Source organism: Archocentrus centrarchus, chromosome 15 (assembly GCF_007364275.1).
Source record: "Archocentrus centrarchus isolate MPI-CPG fArcCen1 chromosome 15, fArcCen1, whole genome shotgun sequence".
Taxonomy (NCBI): Eukaryota; Metazoa; Chordata; class Actinopteri; order Cichliformes; family Cichlidae; genus Archocentrus; species Archocentrus centrarchus.
In genome coordinates, this window is record NC_044360.1 from 25,371,364 (window position 1) to 25,395,179 (window position 23,816).

General features: G+C 39.0%; 2 protein-coding genes across 3 annotated transcripts; both read right to left on the reverse strand.

Annotated features, from left to right (window-relative positions):
• Positions 1–118: 118 nt before the first annotated feature.
• tm9sf3 (transmembrane 9 superfamily member 3) lies at positions 119–14,866 on the reverse strand. The gene is made up of 15 exons (XM_030748502.1): positions 14,643–14,866; positions 13,506–13,701; positions 13,232–13,354; positions 10,850–11,010; positions 10,636–10,713; positions 10,128–10,259; positions 9,846–10,012; positions 8,570–8,664; positions 8,339–8,469; positions 7,532–7,671; positions 6,647–6,715; positions 6,403–6,549; positions 6,215–6,298; positions 6,057–6,133; positions 119–1,781 (listed from the first exon to the last, which is right to left on the reverse strand). Exons 1-15 carry the CDS (start codon positions 14,847–14,849, stop codon positions 1,714–1,716), a joined length of 1,875 nt encoding a protein of 624 aa, XP_030604362.1. The 5' UTR covers positions 14,850–14,866; the 3' UTR covers positions 119–1,713.
• Positions 14,867–15,543: 677 nt separating this feature from the next.
• Positions 15,544–21,828, reverse strand: LOC115793411 (lysophosphatidylserine lipase ABHD12). 2 transcript variants are annotated; one of them, XM_030748379.1, is made up of 13 exons: positions 21,565–21,828; positions 19,610–19,725; positions 19,413–19,518; positions 19,149–19,268; positions 19,020–19,050; positions 18,875–18,920; positions 18,417–18,546; positions 17,216–17,253; positions 17,050–17,132; positions 16,850–16,932; positions 16,650–16,728; positions 16,388–16,509; positions 15,544–16,292 (listed from the first exon to the last, which is right to left on the reverse strand). In XM_030748379.1, exons 1-13 carry the CDS (start codon positions 21,669–21,671, stop codon positions 16,271–16,273), a joined length of 1,083 nt encoding a protein of 360 aa, XP_030604239.1. In that variant the 5' UTR covers positions 21,672–21,828; the 3' UTR covers positions 15,544–16,270. The 2 variants fall into 2 exon arrangements, with proteins under 2 accessions (XP_030604239.1, XP_030604240.1); XM_030748380.1 differs by having other exon boundaries at positions 21,517–21,590.
• Between the last annotated feature and the right edge of the window lie 1,988 nt (positions 21,829–23,816).

Below are 23,816 nucleotides of genomic sequence, written 5' to 3' on the forward strand. Positions count from 1 at the left end.
AAGTCTTTAATGGTCCAGCTGTAATGCTGGAGTCTAGAAATAAATACTGTACACATGGCTTACCTAATGAAGTTCAACAATATTTACCATCAAAGTCAAGATCACACTTAATAACCCCTGTACATAAACATGTTTATTTTCTTTTTACAGCAAGTTAATATGCAGGTTCAAAATGTCTAATCAGACATTGGTACACAACATGAGGTGCCAAAATCAACTTCAGTGGGGAAGAACTGGAAATTAGAAAAAAGAGAAAAAAAAAGGCAATGCCACTTCTCATACAAGTAGGGTACATACTGTATTTACACAAAATGGGGGGAAGCTTTTGAAACACTGCAGCATTGTGTGTGGTTATGAAAACATCTAGCTTTAAGTGTACATAAAGTTGAATTTGTACAGTATGTTTGCAGAAACAAAGCAACTGCCTCTTTCCGTCGAACATTCACAGATGTTTCGGGTTAGGCAACAGAACATGATGGAAATGGCTTACCAGAAGATGTAGAGCCTTTTAAAGCTTTAAATAATGTATGAAATCAAAATAAAGTTTCCAGAAGCAAGTCTAGAAACTCAAAATGTACCTTTCCATTTTGAGACCAATCAATCAGAACAATCAGAAAAAAAAAAAAAAAACCCTGACAGCGCTGAAGTGGAATCTGATCTGATGATTTGGTGAAAACTTCATGCAATTTCAGGCAAGATGTAACAGCGCCACCAGCCCCACCCCAAGCACCAAATAAAGAAAAAAAAATTTTGTTTTAACTGAACGATTCATTTTGAAAAAAATGAAACAAACACCCTGTAGTAAATCTGTACAACGAAAATACATTTGGGATCTACATCTAAAGGTACATTATTAAGGTTATATACACTGCCCACCATCCATATATTATCTTTACATGAAGACTTCATTCAAACCCAGACATTTAGAAAACATAAAACTAAACAGATAAATGGGATCACATCAAACATCCATTTAAAAAAAAAAAAAAAAAAAAAAAAAATCGGTTCCTACTGTACCTCAGCTGTTGCTCAGTCCCTCTGCTCTTTGTCTGTACAGTAAACTACAGCAGGACTAAAATCTCTTTAACTGGATGGACTGCTACCTTAACAGGGAGTTAGGAATTGTCAAAATGGGGGAATGATTAGGGTAACAAAAGTTTTGCTTTATCTGTTTTTTTTGCAGTGGACTTAAATGGGAACAACCTATTGTACTGTAGTAACGATATTTCGAGTGACTTCATGAATACAAAATAGACCTCAGGGTCAAAATACAAACACAAACCCATCTCTAATATTCTGACACAACAGAACAAAGGCTTTCAATACACTCAGGCCTCTTCACTGAAGAGAGCTACACTATTCCATCACATGTACTGTATGTTCTCTGCTCTCAGGTGGGACTGGGTTGGAAAAGAGAAGCCACGTCAGCCTTAAAACATTCGCCCCCTCCCTCAACATTTGTTTGAAAGCAACTGATAAAAACCGAACGTTGTGTTTGATCTCTTCCGCAGATTTCCTCTTGTTCACTTTGAGTTGCGGCACTGAAATTCTTTGAGAAAAAAAAATGGAAAAACTACATTGTACAAAGTGAGATTCTCACAATCTCTTTGCAAGAAAGAAAAGTAATAAAGAATGACTTGTGCCTGCCGTCTTTTAGGATACGTCTAGGCAAATCCATTAACATCCCTGTGTTGTTGCTGCTTCACTTCTTAGTCAGTCAATCTTCACATTTGTGTAAATCTTCCTCACAAAGGCACTTGTTCCCATGTATCCAACGGCACCTGGAAAGCAAAGGTGATTGGTGAGTTGCTTTTAGTTTGACAGCACCACACATCAAACTCTATTACTTTATAGGTAAATCCATCACAAGACAGGATGATTACTGGTGAGGTATCCAATAAAGGGCTGAACACGGAAACGCAGATTCCACATCTACAAAATGAGCAGTCAGACAGCCCAGGAGTCACTGTGTAGTACCTGATGCACATCAGAGAAAGATTCACAAAGGTGCTTCAAGGTACGAGTGTCAGCCTTGGCTTATTACTCTTTCAGCTGAAAAATGAGTTTGGCTTGCAGCTGGTGAGGAAGAGACTACTTAAGTGCAGTTAAAGCTGAATAACTGATGTAGAAAATAAGATTTCTCTAAAAAGATGATTGGCTTCATGCAAGAACTACTTGTATGTGCAGATTACTTAAATTATACATACATAGCATTCACACAGTTTTCATACTGAATAAGCCCGAGTCATATACAGTGTGCTTTACTCCATGTTTGACTCAAGTACAACTCCTTAATATGAATGAATTTTCTGGCTAACTTCATAATTTTTATCCTTTACCAGGAGATCTGAAAAGCTTTTATTAGACTGACTGGAGCAGCTGTCTACTGTACTCCTATAGCCCCCGCCATTGTACCACCTGCTGTTTAATATTTTCACATCATCTCCATGACTGTCACGTGCCCACGACCACCACCTGTCTAAGCCATAAAGCACTTTAAGCAACAATTCTGCTTTATTCCTGTCACAGTACCACACACCTCTAGTAATACATTGTCAGCAGCTGTGTTAATATTTTCAAATTATCTGAGGGCCCCCATGTGTGCTGACTAAAAATGGTTGTGTTAAAAATTATGGAACACCTGCTGCTTCTTCCAACTTTACATTTTGTTTTCCACACTTGTGTCACTAGAAACTAAAGCTAGGGTCTCATTTATAAAAGAGGCCATAGGACCTATATTAGAGGCCTACATCAGCACAAACAATAAAAGTGGCGTGCAAAAAACATCCTCTAAATGCCCAAATTCAACCATTAACTGGCAGCTCATGCATAGAAATGAGGCCGCTGATCAACTGTTCTTGCAAAGGTATTGTCCTCTGACCGTGACGGTGATCCATCCTGCAGCATTCTGCACAAGTATCATCTCAGTATTTGCATTTTTACACCAAACTGATTGAGCCAACAAAAAAAGGAACAATCCGCCACTCTGAGATATCATTTGAGAATTGAACTTTAGTGAATGGTGAACTTGCGCTGCACTGTGATTAGTATATGCAATGTAGTAACTGAGTTTCACTGACTTTATTTCCAGACTGCAAGTTTACACAATGCATATGTGCATATGGTGACTGTAAGCAACTTCATGCCTCTGTGCAGCTGTTCACTGCAGTGCTTTCACAAACTAAATGAAAACTAATATCTTGCTTAGACGTTTATGCACAGAATTATAAAATGTTAAAATCAACTGATACTGTCCTGAAATTCTTTAACACTCTTTGGTATCATCTCAAATTTTATTGATGATGTTACCAGTTAGCCTTATTAGCCTGAGGTGAAAAGGACTCTACTGAGGTAAGAGAAGCCAGACTTTGCTAAATCCTACCAGCCACATCCTGGCATCATCCTGCATTTCAGCTCCTGTGAGTGCCACAACTGACTGGGAATGTGAGCATCACCTGGCTGAGTGCTCTTTTCCGTGCTCAGGGGGGTGAAGAATGTGATGAGGAGATGGCAAAATCCTTAGAATTATTTGGGACTGGATTTGACTTATTTTCATGGTGTAAAGACTCACTGGCACACGCTGTTTATTTGAATGTTTATAATAAAGTGGATCTATAACCAATGTGTTACATGAAGTGAAATTGTGTGTGCTGAGATTTTTGGCTATCATGTATTCATCAAATTTGTTATTTTTTTTTTTTTTTATTTAAATCTGGCTTTAATTTACCACCTCACTGTCTGAATTGCCAGTTTTCTCTATGTCCAAAATTTTAATATGCACAGGTCAGTCTTTCTGTACAGTTTCCTCACATTCCCGTCATTTTTATTTATTTATTTTTTTAAATAAACTGTATGTAAAGTCACATAACCACAAAACTAAGCCTAAAAGAGGCATTTATAAATGAGACTGCTGGTGTTTATGAAACTAACTCCTATTTAAGTTAGTCAGAGCGCGCTACAGTTCAGGGCCCTATTCCAAAAAACTGAGTTTAAAAATAAACTCTGAGGTGATCGACTCTGGAGCTCCAATACCAAAATTCACCACGGCAAAGGGTAAATAAAGAGTAGAGCCTCCATTTTAATCCAGTGGACTGAGAAATATGTCACTGCTGACCATGACTGTTATCTTAAAAAGCAGGAGCGGAGGAAAGAGTGATTTTTAATTAGCTTGGTCGGCTCTGTCATCATCATCGACAGAATGAAAGTTTGAGGTGTGTGTGTGTAAAGTTCAAGCTGGGTCATCATTTACCCAGCTTGAACTTTCATAAGATGAAGCTGGAATTCTAATTTTACATTTGATATTTAAATCTAATTTACTCAGCTGTAACCTGACGGGGCCAAAAGTGTAGGTGACAGAAACTGAAGATAAAGATATGGAAAAACTGATCAGACACGTTTTACTGACGGACCTGCGATATTAGTTACCCAGACAGCAACAGAGTCCAGTTTATGACCATTGTTTGAATAATTATTCAGTAAAAAAAACAAAACAAAAAAACCCCATTATGTACTGATGGAATGTAACCACCTCACTTTTTTTTTTTTTAATAGAGCAGAGAAACTCTGCTTTCATGTTCCCAGTTTAACCATTTCTAACTGGATGTAATCTCAGCCTCATAGACTGATGATGGCTCTATCACAGCAATAGCAGAGATGTTTTACTGCGTCACTGTTAACAGTCAGGGTTCAGTAAAAGTTTCACATTTAACTGAAAAAATGCAGGGCAGCTTTCCAAATCTGCAAGTAATATAAAGTTTTAGCAGTAAAGGCAAACATGTCATAAGAAATGCCTCAGCTTTATCGAGTTTAAATATTTCAATATAGTTTTGCGAGGATGAGTCGTCTTAAATAAAGAACGCAGATTGTGTCAGGAAAAATTAAGTCATTATGAACAGATCTGGATGGGATAAGCTGGGAAATGACTGGAGCCTAAACTGGATCTGGGTCTGAATCTGTGATCCTTATCTGGTAACAGTAACAGTAAATGTTTTGGAGGAACGACAAATGGGCCGCATCGCCACTGGGGTGAAACCAAACACATGGGACGCGATAGCGACGGCAGCTGTGCGAATCGCGCTCTCACGTCACTCGTCTCCAAGAAATGTGATTAGTTATGAAATTGGAGGGATTTAGACATTTTCAAAGCAGTCCGTGTCAGAAAAGGAAATAAAGATGAGGAGTCAGAAGATTTTATTGGAACTGACAGAAATCTTGCTGTTAAGTCTCCTCTACAAAAGAAAAAGACAACCTTGGGTTCATCCTATATTATCACAAAAGTCCTCTCTATCCCTCTGTTTAAGGTGAGTCTGGCGCCAACACATTCCCATACAGCTGCCTTTTATGTGTAACTCGATAATCACTGCGTGAAGTGTCGTATAACATTGGAAATTCAAACACAGCTAAAATGATGCTTTCCTTCATGCTGAAAGTGGTTGCAGACTGCAGCGTGTAGCATACTCTCCGCTCATTGGTCAGTCAACGAAACCCTCGCTGATTGGTCATGCGACAGGGACAAAAGTAGAACATTTTTCAACTTTGTTGTGTTGCGTCGCCAGCTCGAAATTTCACATGCACGAATGTCGCCGGTCGCTTAGCTGGAGGAGGGCAAGCGATTGTCACCTCATCGCACAAGCTCCATAGGAAATGAATGGAGAGCGAGCGATGTCGCTCCCCGTGTGACGAGGCCCTAACTGGGATTTCACTGCTTGTAAAAACGTAAACATTAGCATCTGCATGTTAATGTAAACATTTACTCCTCTAATCACTTTGACAGCAATTTTATGAATGAGGAAATGAATGAATGTCAGTCAGCTGGGTCAGGTGCAGCAGTGTGTGTGTGTGTGTGTGTGTGTGTGTCAGTAGAGCAGGCTTCGTTCACAGAGTCTGTTACCAGTGTGACCAACTCAGAGTTGAAGTTAACTCTCTTTCTGGAACAGAAAACTTGGAGTTTCCCTCATCTCAGGGTTAACAAACTCAGAGTTGTTAGTTAAACCTGCTTCCTGGAATAGGGCCCAGGAGCCTCCTACAGTATGTAATCAAGCAGACCTAAAACTTACCACACATGATTCCCAGGGCAGTGCTGAACACGGCCATGTAGCCAAAGTAGAAGGATGTCTGGAACAGCCCATACATCCTGAAATATAACAGGATAAAATGTAAGACCTGGTTTTCTATAACAGAATATTTCATGGGATTAATAAAGTGTAAAACTCACTTAGTTTTGAAGAAATAGTAGTAAAAGGAGTACATGTAAACATAAACAGCAGTGGATGCAGCAGAGAGGAAGCTCGTCCATTGCCTGGAAGAGAGGGACCAGAAAAAGAGAATGACAATTGATGACGAGATGACAACGCCACAACTTTGTGGCTGAAATTCCAGAGATCCATATGGGAAAAAACTCACCATCTGTAGTCCTCGGCATTGAGAAGAAAGTATGTACACACAATGGTGACACACACAGTCACGATGCACAGGATAACCAGGACGAGCATCATGAAACCATACACATAATAGATTTTGTAGGCCCAGAAAGATGTGAAAATGAAGTACCTGTCACATGAGGACGAAAAAGCACATCAACACGACTGCGTGGATCATTTAAAAAAAAAAAAAACAAAGTCCCTCAGTAACACTGCAATACACTTACATTTCTATGAAAATAGAACCAAATGGAAGGATTCCTCCAAGGCACACAATGACAGCTGGCTCCATGAACCTGAAAGCACAAGATTCAACATATTGATATGACTGTGTATCCTTGACTGCTCATGTCAGAGTCCCCCTCCGGGGTAAGGATACATTACCAATTGTGTTATGAACAAGAGAAGGGGAAAAGGCAACAGATTGGAAATTCAAGTAAAGTCAGACAGCAGCCTCAGGTCACATCTACCTTTTCCATTTGGCAGTAGGCCACAGTACTTGGCAGAAGGTTGTAAATGTTAATAAACCTGCAGTCGATCATTTTTATATATTTCATAACCTAAAAGTGTTTGTGCAGACAGCTAAAATGTTTCAATCTTTGAACCTAACATCTGGCAACTTGAACGCAGGTCATGTCTCATGTATCAAGTACACCAAGTACAACATTCTTACTGCCCACTGATCCAGTAGCTGAAACTACATTTTTCTGACATTTTATAATCAATATAAAGGAAACCTGTCATTTATTAGAATGAAAAACAACTCTCTTCTGACTGGTTGCTCTGTGCAAACTTAAGGCTTGAACAGCAGTTGTATGGGGCAGAGCTACGTGCCTGAGATCATCATTTTAGGAATATCTGTTCTCACTGACATCAGAGAGAGCTGAGATTTAAAAAAAAAAAAAAAAAGCTGAAAGCGGTGTGTTCAGGGTAGTTCTATTATTTAAAATGATGAGCATTCAATGTCATATATAAAGTAACATTATATATGACAGAAAATAAGGAAAAGCATAATAGTTTAAGGAAACCTGTCAGTACCGTACTGTATGCATTAACTGACACCATGCCTGTGTCACTAAAGCAAAGACGAATGTGTGTCAAACCACACCTACCATTTCTTCTCAGGTATCGGCCGTGGTACAGCATTCACTCGGCAGGGAAAGTTGGGCTGGCCGGACAGATTCCTCCCCAGAATCGTTCCCACGAGGTTCAGAGGGAGGATGACAAAGAAGCAGATACAGCAGACAGCGACCTGCAAAGACGACGACATTCATTTTCGGCTGGGTGATCTGTATTTACAGCTAACATCCAGAATATTTTTACATCCCCAATCAGTTGTTGTCATTTTTGTTGACTGTGTTCATAGCATGATCAATGATCAATTATTAAACTGGAGGAGTAACTGATGAATGGATCTGATCAGCCAACATTCAGGTTCGGACAGAAAAAGCAAAAACCTTCCCCAGATGTTTCTTAGGCTTGGCTCACTCTAGGGGAACATAGCTTTTTCACGACTCGACTTTACTTACGACTTTTGATTGATTAGCTCTGGAACACTGAGTGGAGCCAAACAGCTGTTTGCAATTTTTGTAATTAGCAATAAGAAAATATGTGGAATGTGTTTTTTTTAAATTGCTGTGCGGTTTGAAAACATTTGGCTCTGAATGTAGAAATAAACCAAACAGAATTCAAAATCTGCACTGAGGCGGGGAATCCAGTGTCATGAAATATCAGGTGAAATGTATTTACTACGGTTCAACTTGTTCTCATTACTTCAGTTGTCTCTTGCCTCCATGACTAAAACGTATCACTGAGACCAGAGATCTACACAGCTACACAGATTAAATACAAGCTCTTGACTTAGAGGATGTTCTTCAACACTGTGGTTTTTAGGGAGGTGCTGCAGTGTGAAATCCCACCATGGTGCCAAATGGGATGGCTCTGGAGGCATGGTAGTAGATAGCGATGAAGTTGATGAAGAAGGCAGTCCCGCACACTTTGGCCGGGATCAAAAAGGCCCCGATGAACATTTGTTTAATCCATCTCCTGCCTGCATTATTCAAACAAAAATCAGACAGCAAAAACATGACAAACTGAACTGGTGAAAGGCATATCATATATTGTATGTGTGTAAGAAAATTGAATATTACCTCCTTGTTTTGCATACAAACTTCCTCCGAAGTAGCCATTGACAGGAGAGGTTGCAGCATACACAAAAATGGCTGTGCTCAGCATGGATCCTCTCCTACAGAAAACAAAAATAAATGACTTAAATGAAGCCCACTCCCCTTAGAACTACCATTTCATTTTTCTAGTGTTTTCTTACACTGGCAGCTAATTCTGTGTTCAAAGCAAAAACTTCAAAAGAAAGCTTGACTGAACATAACCCTTTGATACGTCTGTTTTGATCACTGTGTTCATGTTAAGGATGACAGACTACTACAAGCTCATGTGAGGTAGCAAAATACTCAGAATTAAAAGGTACCGCTTTTATTTTTAAACAATGTAATGCAAGTTCCCAAACATGTCTTTTAACTCCCAGCTTCACATTTTTCTACAATTCCTGTTTCAGAGTCTGTAGCTTTAAAAGCAACCAAGCTGCTGCTGCCCACACCACATGAAGCCAGTGGGAGCAGCACAGCACATTCAGCTGATAGCACAGCACTTCTGCTGCTTCTAACTTTCTCTGAGTGATCATTTTAAATGTTATCAAAATCACAGCATGCTTTTCAGTTATGTGTATGAGGATTTTCTCACACATTAAAAGTATAAAAGCAGGATTTCTGCAGTGAAAAAAAAAAAAAATTGGCTTGCATGTGACAACAGCTTAACATGTTTAAGTCCAATTTCATACTCATTCTGTGCAGTGAAGCACAAAATGTGACACAAAAGCATAATAGCCCACACCAAATTCTTGTTTATTGGCTTCAGTCATCGATTTTAAAAGTCTCCGCAACTTCTAACTGTCCCTCAGTATTAGCATTTTGATAGAGCTCTAGCCTGTGAAAGCTCTAGGCTTACATTCAAAGGTAACCTTAGCCACATTAGTCACTAGACATTACCAGAACAGGATTTTACCATTGTTCTGGGGATCAGAAATAAAAGCCATTAACTCGGTCTTCACTTCTACAGGAACCAAGGCTGCATGAAAGGACTTTTATGGGATTATTTAGAATACTTTCACTGCTTTACCATGCTGTCAGACAGCTTTTTTATGACTGAGAAACTAAAGCCAGCAAAAACAGTCAGTTTACTTTAGTTTATTTGTGTGAATTTTAGCTGAATGATTTAAAGACAGCTCTTGGGCAGAATTGACAAAAGCCTGTGGTAAGGGATCCATTAGATAGAATTCAACTTGTCAACTAAAACTAGATCAAGAACAGTCCTGCTATCTCACAACAAAACATTCTGAAACCAATTACTCACTCTGTGTACAGATCCTCAACCATAGCGACGATGATAACGATGAGAGAGACCGAAAAAATCTGGCAGCCGGAGCCGATCAGTGAAGAGAATATGAGTGGATGGCTTGACGGCCTAAATACATCTCCATGTACCTGCTTCCACCCGTATTCGTCTCCCAGGTCTCTGTCCTTTTGGTACATAGCAACAGAAGACAGACTCAGACAAAAGCACGATGGAAAATAAACCCGACAACAGATCTCAGTTACAATTAAGCAAAAAGCATCCAACTACATCCAGATTTACCATATCATCCATTTCCTCCTCTTTGCTGTATCTGGCATAATCCTTTCTTAGTGTTCTCATAAGAATCATAGACACCAGACCCACCAAGAAAATGACCATCATGAAGGAATTGAAGATGGAGAACCAGTGAATCTAAAAACAAGATAAAGTAACATCAATAATTTTCTTTATGAAGTAACTACACTGCAGAGCTTCTTGAATCTAAACAGTATATTAAATATCCACACTTGAGTAAAACAAATAAATTATGTAGCTGCATGGAAAAGTTTCAGTTAAATTTTGCTCAATATGATTTATTTAAGTCCCACAAATACAGGTTTGTGGATTTTAAAAAAACTCCAGGAGTATTTAAAGTTAGCAGCTTGGTCATTTACATCGCATCTCGTGCAAGGCTCAACTTGCATCTGCTGAAATATCACACAGAGTTGTGCTGTTACAACAAGCCAGTGGTGTCCCTGCTGGCATGAGGAAGCATGTGAAAACCCACAAAAAAAACTATTTCACTCACTCTGTGCTGGAAGAAGGATGGATCAAGGTATTTGTCGAATCGGTCTTCAAACTTTACATCTGACTTCTTCCATTTCACCTGAGCAGGAGAGGTTCATTTGCATTTATATAATCAACTAATTTATATTATATTATTGGATTTATATGATCAAATACAAATGAATACAAATTAAAATTGAGAAGAAAAAAAAAAAAAAAGACCATTCAGTACTCACAGAATAGGACATTGCGATTCTTGTGTTTGGCACAAGTCTGACTTTGCCTTCGCTGGTCAGATTTACATCAACGATTCTATTGCCATTGAAGCCGATCTCTAGTTTCTTATACGTCCACAGGTAATGCTCTTCTCCATTTTCATCTGCCTCACCAACAATACCTTAAAAAAAAAACAACAACAACATCAACAACAAAGGCATGGACTTAACTCACGATCTCGTTCAGCAGTGGTCAAATGGACAGGTGAAAATAAACCTGGAAAAACTTTAGTTATACATTAACAATCAGGGTGTAAATGCTAATAAAGGCAAGTTCCTGCCATAAACTGTACTCATCTGTTACAGGCAGCCTTTAGTTTTTGTGAAAGTTTATTCCTGAACAAATAAGTCTGACATAAAACAGGGACTATCAATCAGCAGCCAGTTACTCCTGTAAGTGGCTAATGGCAACATAAAAATCTGATGCTGAGGCCACATGTATTTTAACTATAATTATTTTTTTATGTTTGATGCTTGAAAAATCATTGCACATTCTACATCACAAATAAATGTATGCTGTTGTTTTTGTTCTAGCGTACACAATATTACACAGCTCAATCAAGACAGCACCACTTTATTAAGTGGTGCTACAAGTGTGCAAATTCAAAAGTGATGAATTACAGGTCTGCAGTTACTGAGCTCCAAGCTTTCTGTAAATAACTCCACCTAAAAATCTCACCTCATGCACGAAAGGCACACCAGTTCAGTTCCCACACAATGGCAACCTGGACATTAGACTTGCAGTTTAAGATATTCATGGTACTCCTAATTATCCAGCACATAACTCAGAAATGTTTGAGTAAATACCAGCTTCTTTTACCATCGGCTTACAGTCTGTTTACACAAAGTAGGAGTGGCACCACTGTACAAACTATTCGATCCAATGTGAGCGATTACACCGACAGCATGTTAGAGTGACAGTCTTGAGTCAGCAATGACAGTAAGTGATTAATACCCTTCTTATGGAGCACTTCAAGGTTTATGTGAAGAGCTGTTTTCCACATGTGAATAAATACTGGGAGTTGGAGGGGAGGATACAGGCTCCGTATGCAAATATTCAACTATTTGGAAATTCATTGGGTTGTTATCCAGTTATTGAGTCTGGGATTTTTTTATTTTCTAAATTGGAAATATAAATCATCAGCTGTCCATCTGACATTCCTCTAATCAAGCTTGAGTTCCCCCTTACTGTTGCCAATCTGACAACTCTATCCCTGCTATATTAAGCTTCTTTTCATCTTCTTTAACAAAGGCAAGCAAAACATCTATGGACAGTATCCTACATATCCTAACAATGTCTTGCCTGCCTGACACAAGAACAACACTCTGACTCTCTCTGGCATGTTGAATGGGTGAGCGAGCAGAAAGGCTTCAAAGAGAGACAGAGAGCAGCAGGGCACAGTTGGAGAGAAAAGTTCAACCTTTTTTTGCTTCCAACTTTCTCTCTGAGTGTTCATTTTACATGCAAATACAGATGAAAACAGCACAGCCATTATCTTTAAGACGTGTGTTAAAGAGCTCACTGAGGAAGCTTTCATTATCCACTGCTGATTGCTACCAAAACCCAAAAAGAGGATTCTGGACAGCCCTAACGCTTAGTAAGTCCAGTCTCTTATTTATTTATTTTTTTTATGTCAAGCTGATGTCACTCATCAATACAGTTCCAATCAGAATAACATCATGAAATAGTTCTAAAACCCAAGTTTATCAAAAATATAATTAGGATTACTAAATAAGAATTTATCGTATCAGCTCATAATGGTTTCTTAACATCATACAATGCAAAATAAGCAGTGCAATAGAAAAACTACAGTCTGATGAGGACTCACACTAAAGATATCAGCTAATCAACCAGCACGTTGCACTATTCAACTGATTCAAAACAAAAATAACACAACACAAGCTGAATCTTGAGTGCCTTTTAGTTAGCTATTTGACACATGACATAGTGTCCTGTTACACCCCCCACCCTCCCAAGGCTGGTAAAGAATAAACGGACCACTCATCTCATGACTGGTTTTATTTCTTCACCATCAGGATGAAAATGACACTATCACTCTACTCTAAACTTGTGTGATCAACAATTAGTCAATAAGGAGGGATGCATGAAATTCTGGGATGATAAAGATGTTAAAAGAAAAGTTTGGTTATGTTTGTAATCTTATGTGCCTACAGGCTGATGGCAGTCATCAAGATGAATGTCGGCCAATGCCAATGTTCAGCAGATTGGTATTGTACCTATTACTAGGTACATCCCTAGTAATACGAAAATACCTCAGAAGTTGGACAAAATAAAGATATATACAAATAAATGTCTTATTAAAAATAGTGGTAAACACTTACCCCAGATGGGCAGGTCGTCTATGTACATTTGGTACCAGTAGTGATTCTTTATGGCATAGACAAAAGCATCCCGTTTGGCTTTGTCCAAGTCAATTTCACAGTATGTTGTCTGCATGACTTCCTCTACAGAGATAAAGATCACATTTTTATTACAAGTAAGAAATTACGTGTCAGAAATAGAGCCACACATCCAGAGGCAAGTGACTTTTTGCTTTTTACAATAATGCTCTTGCTGCTTCATAACTGCTGAGCAGGTGAAAGTCACTGTGATTACCTTTGAACTTTATGTCTAAGCCGCTGAATTCAAGCTCCACTCCCTGCAGAGCCTCCCCAAGCGTTTCATGGTAATGACTGATGGTCTTCTTGGAGCCCGCACAGAAGGGCAGAGAGAAATACTTGTATGTCTCCTGTCGGTTGTGGTAAGGCCCCACTGTGTTCATCCATAAAACTACCTCCTCTTTATCTGTGTACTGCAAAAGGAAAACAGAGACACTCTTATTGTCAAAGCCAGAAACGCTACAGCAGTTCTGCGAATCCTGCAGGTCCTACTGACATCCTACCAAAAAAAAAAAAAAAAAAAGAAAACGTTCGCTGAGTTTCCAACAACTTTTAAGACCGCAGCGGCAACTTTTGGCATAAAGGAAGGGGGCTTGTAATTTCCACTGGCAAACGAATCACTATCACATTAAAATTCATGCAAATAAATGAAAATTTAAGACGCTTTTCAAACCGTTATCGGGGCATGTGTGTGGCACTGTTGTACGTTAGCTATGTGTACTCACTGACAAGGAAGTTCCTTTCAATGCAACATCCGCCTTTTTCACTTAACAGCTTTCCCACATTAGCTCGTAAAGTATCATTAAGACAATGTAATGCACATTATTATCCTGTTAGCCAGGTGTAATTAGGGCGGCTGGGTCTGACAACTGAGAACAGAAGTAACACAAAGGCCCAGGCGTTTAACCGGTGCTAGGACTAAATGGTTTTGATAAATTGTGTTTGTGAGGGTAAACGGACAACACCATAATAAAGCCGCCTCGCTTTTGCTCAACTAACTAACTAACGTTAGCTACACAGCTAGCCGCTAACTTGAGAACAGCTTCCGCCGGTGCTCAAGAAAATCTTTGGAAGACGTGCTAACAAGCTAGTGGGCAAACGTTAGCCATAAGCACTTAGGCCGATAAGTGGCGACAACTTAGCCAGCTAACCGAATGCCTATCTGTTTGATAACTCGTCCAGTATCGGTATATAACCTACACAGACCGAGCCATGAACCCTGTCACGTCCGTAATTTTGTTTTGTGGGGTGTAGATAGCCATCTCGGCTACAGTTAGCAGGTTGCACAGAGCACAAACGTCCATTATTTTCAAGGCTCCCCCTTTTCAGTCGGCCTTCCAAAACGGTGTCTCACCGTGTGGTCATGTTCGTCTGCGTCGACAGGTAATAAAGAACCCACAACTGCGAGAACCAGCGCCGCTGCCACCCTCCACCTGGAAGATCCCATTATTTTCAGGAAAAAAGTGTGCAGAAAGACTGGGGATGTTAGCTTTGCACGGCTATCCCACCTTCTTCCTGGTTGTATGACAGAGGCAATTTTTAGGGATGCTCTCGTACGCATATGGCGTAAGAGCTTCACGAGCGTTCCTCGCCGCACGTTGGATTGGCTGGAATGAGCACGTGGCTTATGGCCTCCAGTCAGCGTAGAAATCGATGCATACACCGGTGAATATAGAAACTCTGTCGGCGCATCGCCCGCAACCTTCGGCCACGTCATCCGACTGCAAAGACTGGAGCGTCACCTTTGACAGAGCTGGTGCATGAAACATGATCGCCCCGCACAACAAGTCTATTCACTTTCTGATGATGAGGCCTCGTATTGGGCCCAAAACTGTCTGACCAGTTTGTCAGACGGAGCCACGGAAATGTGCAATTTCAAGTAAACACAGCAACCTCTAAGCGCCCTTACCCGTTGAGACTGCAGTTTCATGTTATTCTTACGGTAATGCTGACAAGTTAAACCAGAGGTTATGTCTTGAACTTTAAAATATCTGATGCACTCTTGATTATATTTATCTTTAAAGCCACGATTCAGCACTGTAGTTTCAGAGATACTTGTCTTCCTCAACTATTTACATGCATGCGCTCGTACATCATTTATTATGTACATTGAGTTAGATTCTGACATTTGAAAATGAAAATTAGTTCTCACATTAGAATATTCTACATAAATGTGTACAATTATCACTACAAACTTTAACTGAAAGTTAGTTTCCCCTTCCCCTTCATAATTTACAGAGTGCTTGGTACACAGTCAGTCAACATAGCTTTAATGAATACATGTATGAATACAATATTTCCTTACAGTGAGAGAAATCATTTGAAATCATTTTAAAGAACAAAACCTTAAAATGCTGGTAATGTGCCCTATCTGTTGTAGCTATAGCAGTCTTTAGAGGGCCCATATTATGGCTATTTTTAACAAGGCAAACATGAAAATGAAATCTTCTAAACTCATCTGTATGCTCTACATATTCTGTGGTTTAGATGATGCAGCTCAGAATTCCTGGCTTGCTTTTTTTTTAAAAACCACACTTGGGATGACAAAGACTACTGAACAAACAACTGACACGTTTTTGCTGTTTTCCTTGAATTACCATGAAATGTCACCTAAATATCCAAAAGCTCGGATTAACTGACTGATTATCTAGCATTAAGCAGAAAATGAGCACAAGCAGCAGACAACAGTAGAGGGTATTTACTGTGCTCATGTCGCACTGTAGATACATTTCCAGTTCCTATTAATAATCACAAAAACCATCAATCTTAAAGCTGCAGCTCATTTAGAAACACAATTTTATAAAAGCATAAAAAAATTCCTTCAGTTTATATATATTAAAAAAAACCTCATTTAATTCACAGTGTTCAGAATTCATAGGAAGATATTTCAAGTAAATTTTTTTTTTTTTTTTGCAAATTATGCACAGCAACTCGTCAGATCAGTGTTCTCTGTGTCTTTCTGCTTCAGTCGTCTTTCCAGCATTACAAAGACAGCATGAAGCTCCTGTAGGACAGACATGAGGGAATACAGGACACATGTTAATATTGAACAGATTTAGTATAATCACTGTGAGCACCATCAGTGTGATGTTTTCTCACTTTATGATGTCAGGCAGACGGGAGTCTCTGTATAAGCCATTGTGCAGATATCCCAGAGACCCTTCAAATGTCACCAGCTTGACTCTCTCTGCATTCTGGGCACGCGCAGCCACCTCGTACATCTGGGGGAGCAAAGCAAAGGAAGTTGAGTTTACCTAAAACAAAAATGTTCCTAGAAGAGACACTTAATTACCTACAGCTCTAATGAAAACACTGACTCAGTTTACTTTAAATGACAAGCAGCTGTCTGTGGCAGTGATACCTGCTGAGCAATCTCAATGGGGACCAGGTGATCGTCCTCTGAATGAAGGAAAAGTATGGGACTTCTCATTTTCTTCAAACTGCAGAATAACAAAGCTATATCAAATCACTGCATTTTACTAGTAATAACAATATATTTAGCTTATTAATGTATTATGCATCTATTAATATTTGACTATTATATGTACATAACCAACTTACTTTTCTTCAGTAGGAAAGACAAACTTATTATCCTCCCACGGTGCTCGGTATAAGTAACCAGCGCCTGGAAATTTCCAGTAATACTTCAAACACAAAGAAAGACATCATTGCAAAGTTAGGTGTGATGCAGGAGCAGCCACATGAAATAAATACAGTAGAAGTATTTATTTTATTAAAGGTGGCAGGTTAGACCAGCGTACCCAAGTAAAAGGATTAAATTGACCCATTTGCTGTCGAGCGATATTGAATGCACCCTCGAGGATCACGCCATCAAACACCACCCCTGAAAAGAACAGGAAACAGTCACCGTGTTGAGCTCATGTGCTTTTATCTCCATTTGCCTGATTCATTAGTAGCAAAACCTACCCTGCTCCAGGAGTTTGACTGCAGTGTTAGTGGTCACTCTGCACAGAAATATAGAATAACATTTTCAGTTTATCTATTATGCTACCTTCTCAACTTATCCTGATGCTCCCAAGTTTGTTACAGCTGTCGACTAATTTCAACCAAATCCTCTTTGATTATTTGTTCCAGAAAAAAAAAAAAAAAAAGACAAACCCACACTGGTTTGGCGTATCTTATTTTGTGCATTACTCTCACACAAGGGCAATCCAATACAAGAAGACAGGGCTAAATGCACAGCTACATTCATTTCCACACCTTACTTTACAAAAATAAGCAAAAATAATTAGGTTAACATATAAAAATAGACATTAAGCACTGAACAACAATAATGTATACTTCATTATGAAATGGGAAATATTCAATTCATGAGGGATCTGCAGAGCACGAAGTGTTTATCACTTGCCTATTCATAAAGCTTATTCAGCTTCTATTCAGTCAGTACAGGTAAAGTTCCATAATTTTGCTGCCTAGTGACAAAAATCTGAAGTACTTCCAAACGGGGATGTTTCCGGTGCCAAGCTGCCATCATTACCACACAGTTGTGCATGAATTTATTCCAGGCTTAAATTACCCTCCTGCCAGACGTAAGCACCGGGAAATTATGTCTTTTTTTAAAGATGGTTTCTTCAACAATTGGTAACTTTGCTAATTCGCATCATTAACCTCCTGTTCACAATTTTTACATATAAAAACTGCCTGGAAGAGTTTGTAGAACTAAAGAAGGTTGAAAAAAGTAAAAAACAGCCAGGCAATGTTGTTCAGTTGATGTCTCCTAATTCTGATATGTTAAATAATTCACCAGTCTGTCGCTCTCTTTGCACAAGCAGCAGCGGCTTATCTGAAGTCTGAAGCAAAAAAAAAAAACGGCATGCAGCTGTGTCTAACAGGTCTTCTAGTAGAAATCCAACTTTGCATTCTTTGCAGTTTTGGAGACCATTAGAGGGGTTTTATTTCACAGTCGAATACTAATTTTTACAGTCGAATGGCAGAATTGTTTTCTATTCTATTTGATAATCACATTTAGAATATTGGCTGCCACCCCTTGAAATTTGCAGATTATTACTTCAATATTTTAAAAGGAGGAGAATTTGACAAATATTCCAAGCATTTTGGGGGGTATGTGAGAGTCTCTCCTGCACATCAGGAGTCTTTTCTTACTGACCCAGTGCCAAGAGAGTGTCCCCAGATGACGACCAGGCTGTTTCTGCTGCGTTCCTTGACCCAGTTGTACATGTAGAGGGCATCAGTGGTCAGACCGGCCTCAGTCGGCTCTCCGGTGGAGTCTCCAAAACCTGCCAGAGTTTGTCACATCGATTGCTATTCACGGCCACATCAGAAAGCTGATCTTGAGAGCAAAGCGGCCACAAGGTGGCAGTCACTCAGAGGACAACCCTCATCAGACACTGACCTGAAGCTGAACTGATCTCTTTTGACTGCCTTACAACAAACAACTCATCAAGCACAACAAAATTAGTTCGCAGTGATTATATGTCTGCAAATGATATTAAATCAATGCGAAAAGCTTGTGCTTTACAATCAATATTGAGGCAAAAAAAAAAAAAAAGCACTGAAATGGAAAATACGTTTAAATAAGAGTCATAAATCTTCATTTGTACCAACCTCTGTAGTCTGGCACCAGCACATGGTAACCAAGAGCACTCAATATCTGTTGACACATAACACTTATTTGTCATCACAATGACCACAAACACAATCAGATCAGACCTTCAAAAAGATTAATATGCGTGTGCTGGTTATCACTCACTTTTGCAACTCCCACCCGATGAGGAGCTGCCCTGTTGGAGTCATTAAAAACAAACTGGTGTTTTTCTAAAGTGTGGAACCTTTACTCTTTGTATCTGCAGCTGTAATACAAATGCATTATTTATAATACCTTGTGCCTGTGTTTCCATGAAGATATATGAAAACTGGACTTCCATCGCTTAAAGTGTTTTGGTACCATGCCAAGTCTTTCCCCTGTGCCTCCTTCCACCGACTTTCAGGGACAGTGTGCCTTTGACGGTTCAAAACAATGCACTGCTTAGAAATACAACCGACAACTGGATCATTAAAAAACAAGTATTGTCCTTTAGTCTTAGGCTTTTAAAAGCTATGCTAGAAAAGGAAAAATACAACGTTTATCTTGGCTTACACTCACCATACACCAAGGGAAATCCCTTCCTCTGATGTTAAGTACATGTTGATGGTGTGATTAAGGGAGAAATCAGCAGGTCGGCTGAGGTCTGCAAAGAATGGCACCCTGACTGCAAACAGGAAAAAAAAAGAGAGGTGGTGTTTTTTTGTTTTTTTGAGGATTTACAGTATTTTCAAGCGGCAAACTGGATTTTCACATACTTCTGTGTGTGTAAACAAGGTGCTGGATTAATTCTGGGAGCATTTTCACCGAGACAGGCACTACAAGCAAGATAACAAAGAGGGCCAATAAGCCTTTTTTTAGCCACCCTCGGGACCTATAAACAGACAGAGAAAGAGAAAGAGAAAAACAATGTGACTGCAGACTAAGGATGGATATTGATAAGATTTTATTGATTGCCAATTCTGCTTATTGGACTGGTTCTTCAACTATTCCCTTATTGATTCTTGATCCATTTTCTGTGTGGAAAAAAAAAAAAAAAAAAAGGTACACACAGGTTTTCAGCATGTTCACCTGAATGTGAACACTGTGCACAAACAGAGTGGGAAAAAGGCCGGCATGTGGGTCAGGGGGCAAAAAATCTCCACTTACATGAGTCATTGTTTGCATCAGTCAGAAAAACATGAAAGCATTTATAAAAGGTATAAAACAGTCTGGAGGCGTAGAATTTCAGCGGACTAGGCTGTTCCTCTTTGCACCGCCAGTGACTGTTTTCTAAAAATTATTATAAACTCCTGATGACTTTATTCCGCCTACCCTAACTGTCCAATCTGTGTTCAAACACAGAATCAACACTACGGCAACACTAAAAAGTTTGGCTCCCACGTCTCCTCTTCATGACATCTAAATTCAGCTGCATCCCTGCAGACAGTTTGAATGACTCAGCAAATGTGAGAAGCATCAAGTGAGGGGAGAGGAGGATGGGGGTGTGGTGAATGACTTTGTTGAGTGGTGCAAAATGAAACCACCTGCAGCTCTATTCTATAGGCAAGATCTGAGAAACAAATATTCCCAAAATCTCCCACAGAAACTCACTGAAAGGACTGGACCAGGTTGAGCAGATGTACATGGAAATGCACACTTATTCCCACAAGCGTGTACCAAGCAGCTCCCCACATGTCCTATCAGTCTGTGGGTGCACTATTAATATAGAAACATTAATATGGGAGAGAAGAACTGAACGATCTAATCAAGACGGCAGGCTGTCATTGGAGCCAGTCTGGACTCCCTGGAGGCAACAGCAGAAAAAAGGATGCTATTCAGACTATTGCCAATTAATGGACAATACATCCCACCCCTTCCATTAACACTTTAATCAGCCAGAAGAGCCCTTTTAGTCAAAGACTGATCTCTCTGCACTGCTCCAGGGAAACATATAGGAGGTCACCTGTTCCACAACCAATCACTGTCCAAAGTTAACTCCTTGAATTTATTATTCAAATCTTTTCTTGGAAAAAATGTTCAACAAAGCAAAGTCTGCAGTGTTATCCAATGCAAGCTTCTTTTTTACTGGGCAGCCACTCTGCTGAAAAGGTGTCTGTTCATTTTAATATGTTACAGAGATTTCCAATTTTTCGAGACATTTCCAGTCCCAGACACAAATTTAAAAATGTAACAACACTCTCAGGAATTCCTTAATGGGAACTTTAAGAATATGTCTATGTATTCAAGAGCCTTTCCCACTTGTATTCTTCCACTTACTTTTTTAGCCAGAGATTTCCTACAAGTTAATGTGTTTTTCTATTTTAAGTCATCATCTACACCTTCTGCACAACAGCTGCGTGAAGCTGACACCCCACCCACTATCTGAACAACACATTTTTAGATGTTTACAGCAAAGTCCTCCATGAGTTTGTAATACCAAAATCTTTGATAAGGTCGTGTGCTTTATCAAGGTACGGGGTCACCACAACAGACACAGCTGGATACATCAGTGTCCACTAATCAATCTAATGACCTATAAAGTATAAACCCAATCAGAAGCAGAAGTCTGCTTCACCGGAGACATTATAGTATCACGTAATAAAATGACACACATGTAACACGCTTACAAATTTATTACAAACGCAATGATGAACTGCATTGAAAAATTTTAAATGTCTCTCGCCTGTCGGTTAGGCTAACGTAGCTGGGCTCGCTAGCTACAGTAACTCACGGTGGTGACCGGGCTCCCTGCTTTTTCTTCTGGGATTTGGAAGTCCGCTGAGCTCTGCTGGAGTCGGAGGATGGTTCATTCTGTTTACCGGCCCTTTTCTTCATCATTTAATGTCAGTAATATTGAACAAAAATAGACTTTACGAATATAGTTAAACGGAGGAGCAGTTTTATAGTTTGCCTGGGGCGTTGACGAAGTTTGACCAAAGTTTAAAGTCCTCCGGGTATGGAAGCAATCTTGTGTCATCAGGATCTGAATTTAAATGCCATTGAATTTCTGGCACTGAATTTTTTTAATGCCGAAATTTTTTGCCTCTGAATTTAAGTCTCTGAAATTTCACTATCTCATTTTCAGTTTATTTTTCAATGATCAAAATTTCAAGATAAAAAATTCACCCTTTAAAAATTCGATGCAAATATTTTCGAGTACTCAAATGCGCCCTGAGGCGGATGTCAACGTCGCCGCCATATTGGATGTGGCAAAAATCGGCAACATGACAGCATGACAGAGGTGCATGACTCCAGGTGCGTTTTACAGTCAAAACTGAATCAAACGGGCTTACCTTTCACGGTTAAGAGTGAACAATTATTTTTGATCGTATTTGGCCATTACAACATTGTTAAAACAGAATTTGCAGACGTTGCAGTGATACTATGTAGCCCCCTGGTGCAGCCTCAAAACAATGAAGTCAGTCTTACTTAACTACATTGGCCCGAACTAACTACTCTGATACAAATAAAGATTGATCTTCCAGACCTTCTGTTTGCTGCTGTCTGCTCATCAGTCTATTCCTGCATTTGCCCTTCTTGGCTCGTGTTTTTGTGTAATAATAATAATAATACATTTATTTTATAAAGCACTTTACAAACGTTGGAAATAGCTCTTTTTTTTTTAAACATAAATTTTTATTCTATGCAATAAAAAAAATTGATCTAGAATTTTAGTACACAGTTTCATCAAAGAAGAAGTAGATCAGTGTCTATTGCAGTGTCTTATTTTAATTTGTAAACTTTGTTCATTTTTTTTGTCTTAAAGATTGCGATTAATAATACTTAAATTGATAAAAATCAGTCAATATAAAAATGCTTTTTTAAATTCAGAAACCTGCAGATGATATATCGACCTGTCAGGATCTGGTTATTGTAGACTTTTATCATCAGTAACAGCGTTACAATCATTGGTTGCTGTAAACACATTAGAAAAACATTAGAAATACATTCGCTGGTTTAATGCCTGCACTCTAACATACATGGAGTATTTAACATTTATAATTATCAGAGAAAGTTACGTTATTTTGGTGCCCATCAGTTTCCCAGTATATATTAGTGCACATTTGAATGTGTGAATGAGACGCATTAACTTAAAGAAGTTTGTAGAAAGGCGCTTTATGGAGTTCAGTCCATTCACTTGTATTAGTTTACAGCGCAGATCTGCCACACCCAATATGGCGGCCGCCCCGCTAAATGCGGCGTCTACGTATATATGTCTATTGTGGTAAAGTTTAAATCGCGACGGGAGTACCTCCAAAGTAATACGCTTGTGTTTTTGACACTATCCCGTCTGGTGTTATAATGCTCCTTAAGTCCTCTATAACTTCTGTGCTGACTCCTGTCTGGACCCTGCTGACACTTGAATTGGTCAAACTTGCTTTGAAAGCGAAAAACCAACCGTGATATACGCGCCTTACTCCAGAAGGATAAGGTCTCTGTTCCAAATGTAATCTCTTATTGGAATAACCTTGCTTCAGACCTGAACTGGAAGAAAATCTGGTGTCTTCCATCTAAATATTTGATTATCAATAAGATGAAAGAAGTATCTGTTAAGGTGATCGAGCTTTTTCTTCAGCGATACAAAAAGGACATTGACATAAACTGTAAACTCTATGAAGAAGATCTCTGTCATTTATTCTGGTCCTGTCCTTTTTCATGTATTTTCTGCCAAGATATTTGTACTTTTATTTCCCAAAACATTCTCGACAACTTTTCCCTCTCTTATATAAATATAGTGTTTGGATTCTTCTTTTATCTATATTATCAACCTAATCTTATTAGTTGCAAAATATCATATACATAAATCTAAATTTTCAAATCGCAAACCTTCCTTCTTAATTTTTAAAGAGGAATCCAAGCAATATATTACATCACTTCAACATTCAAAAAATAGTAAAGCCATAAGACAACTGATATATGTATTTACTTTAACATTTTTGTGAACTGATTTTTTTTTCTGTATCTATTTATGCTTGCTATATA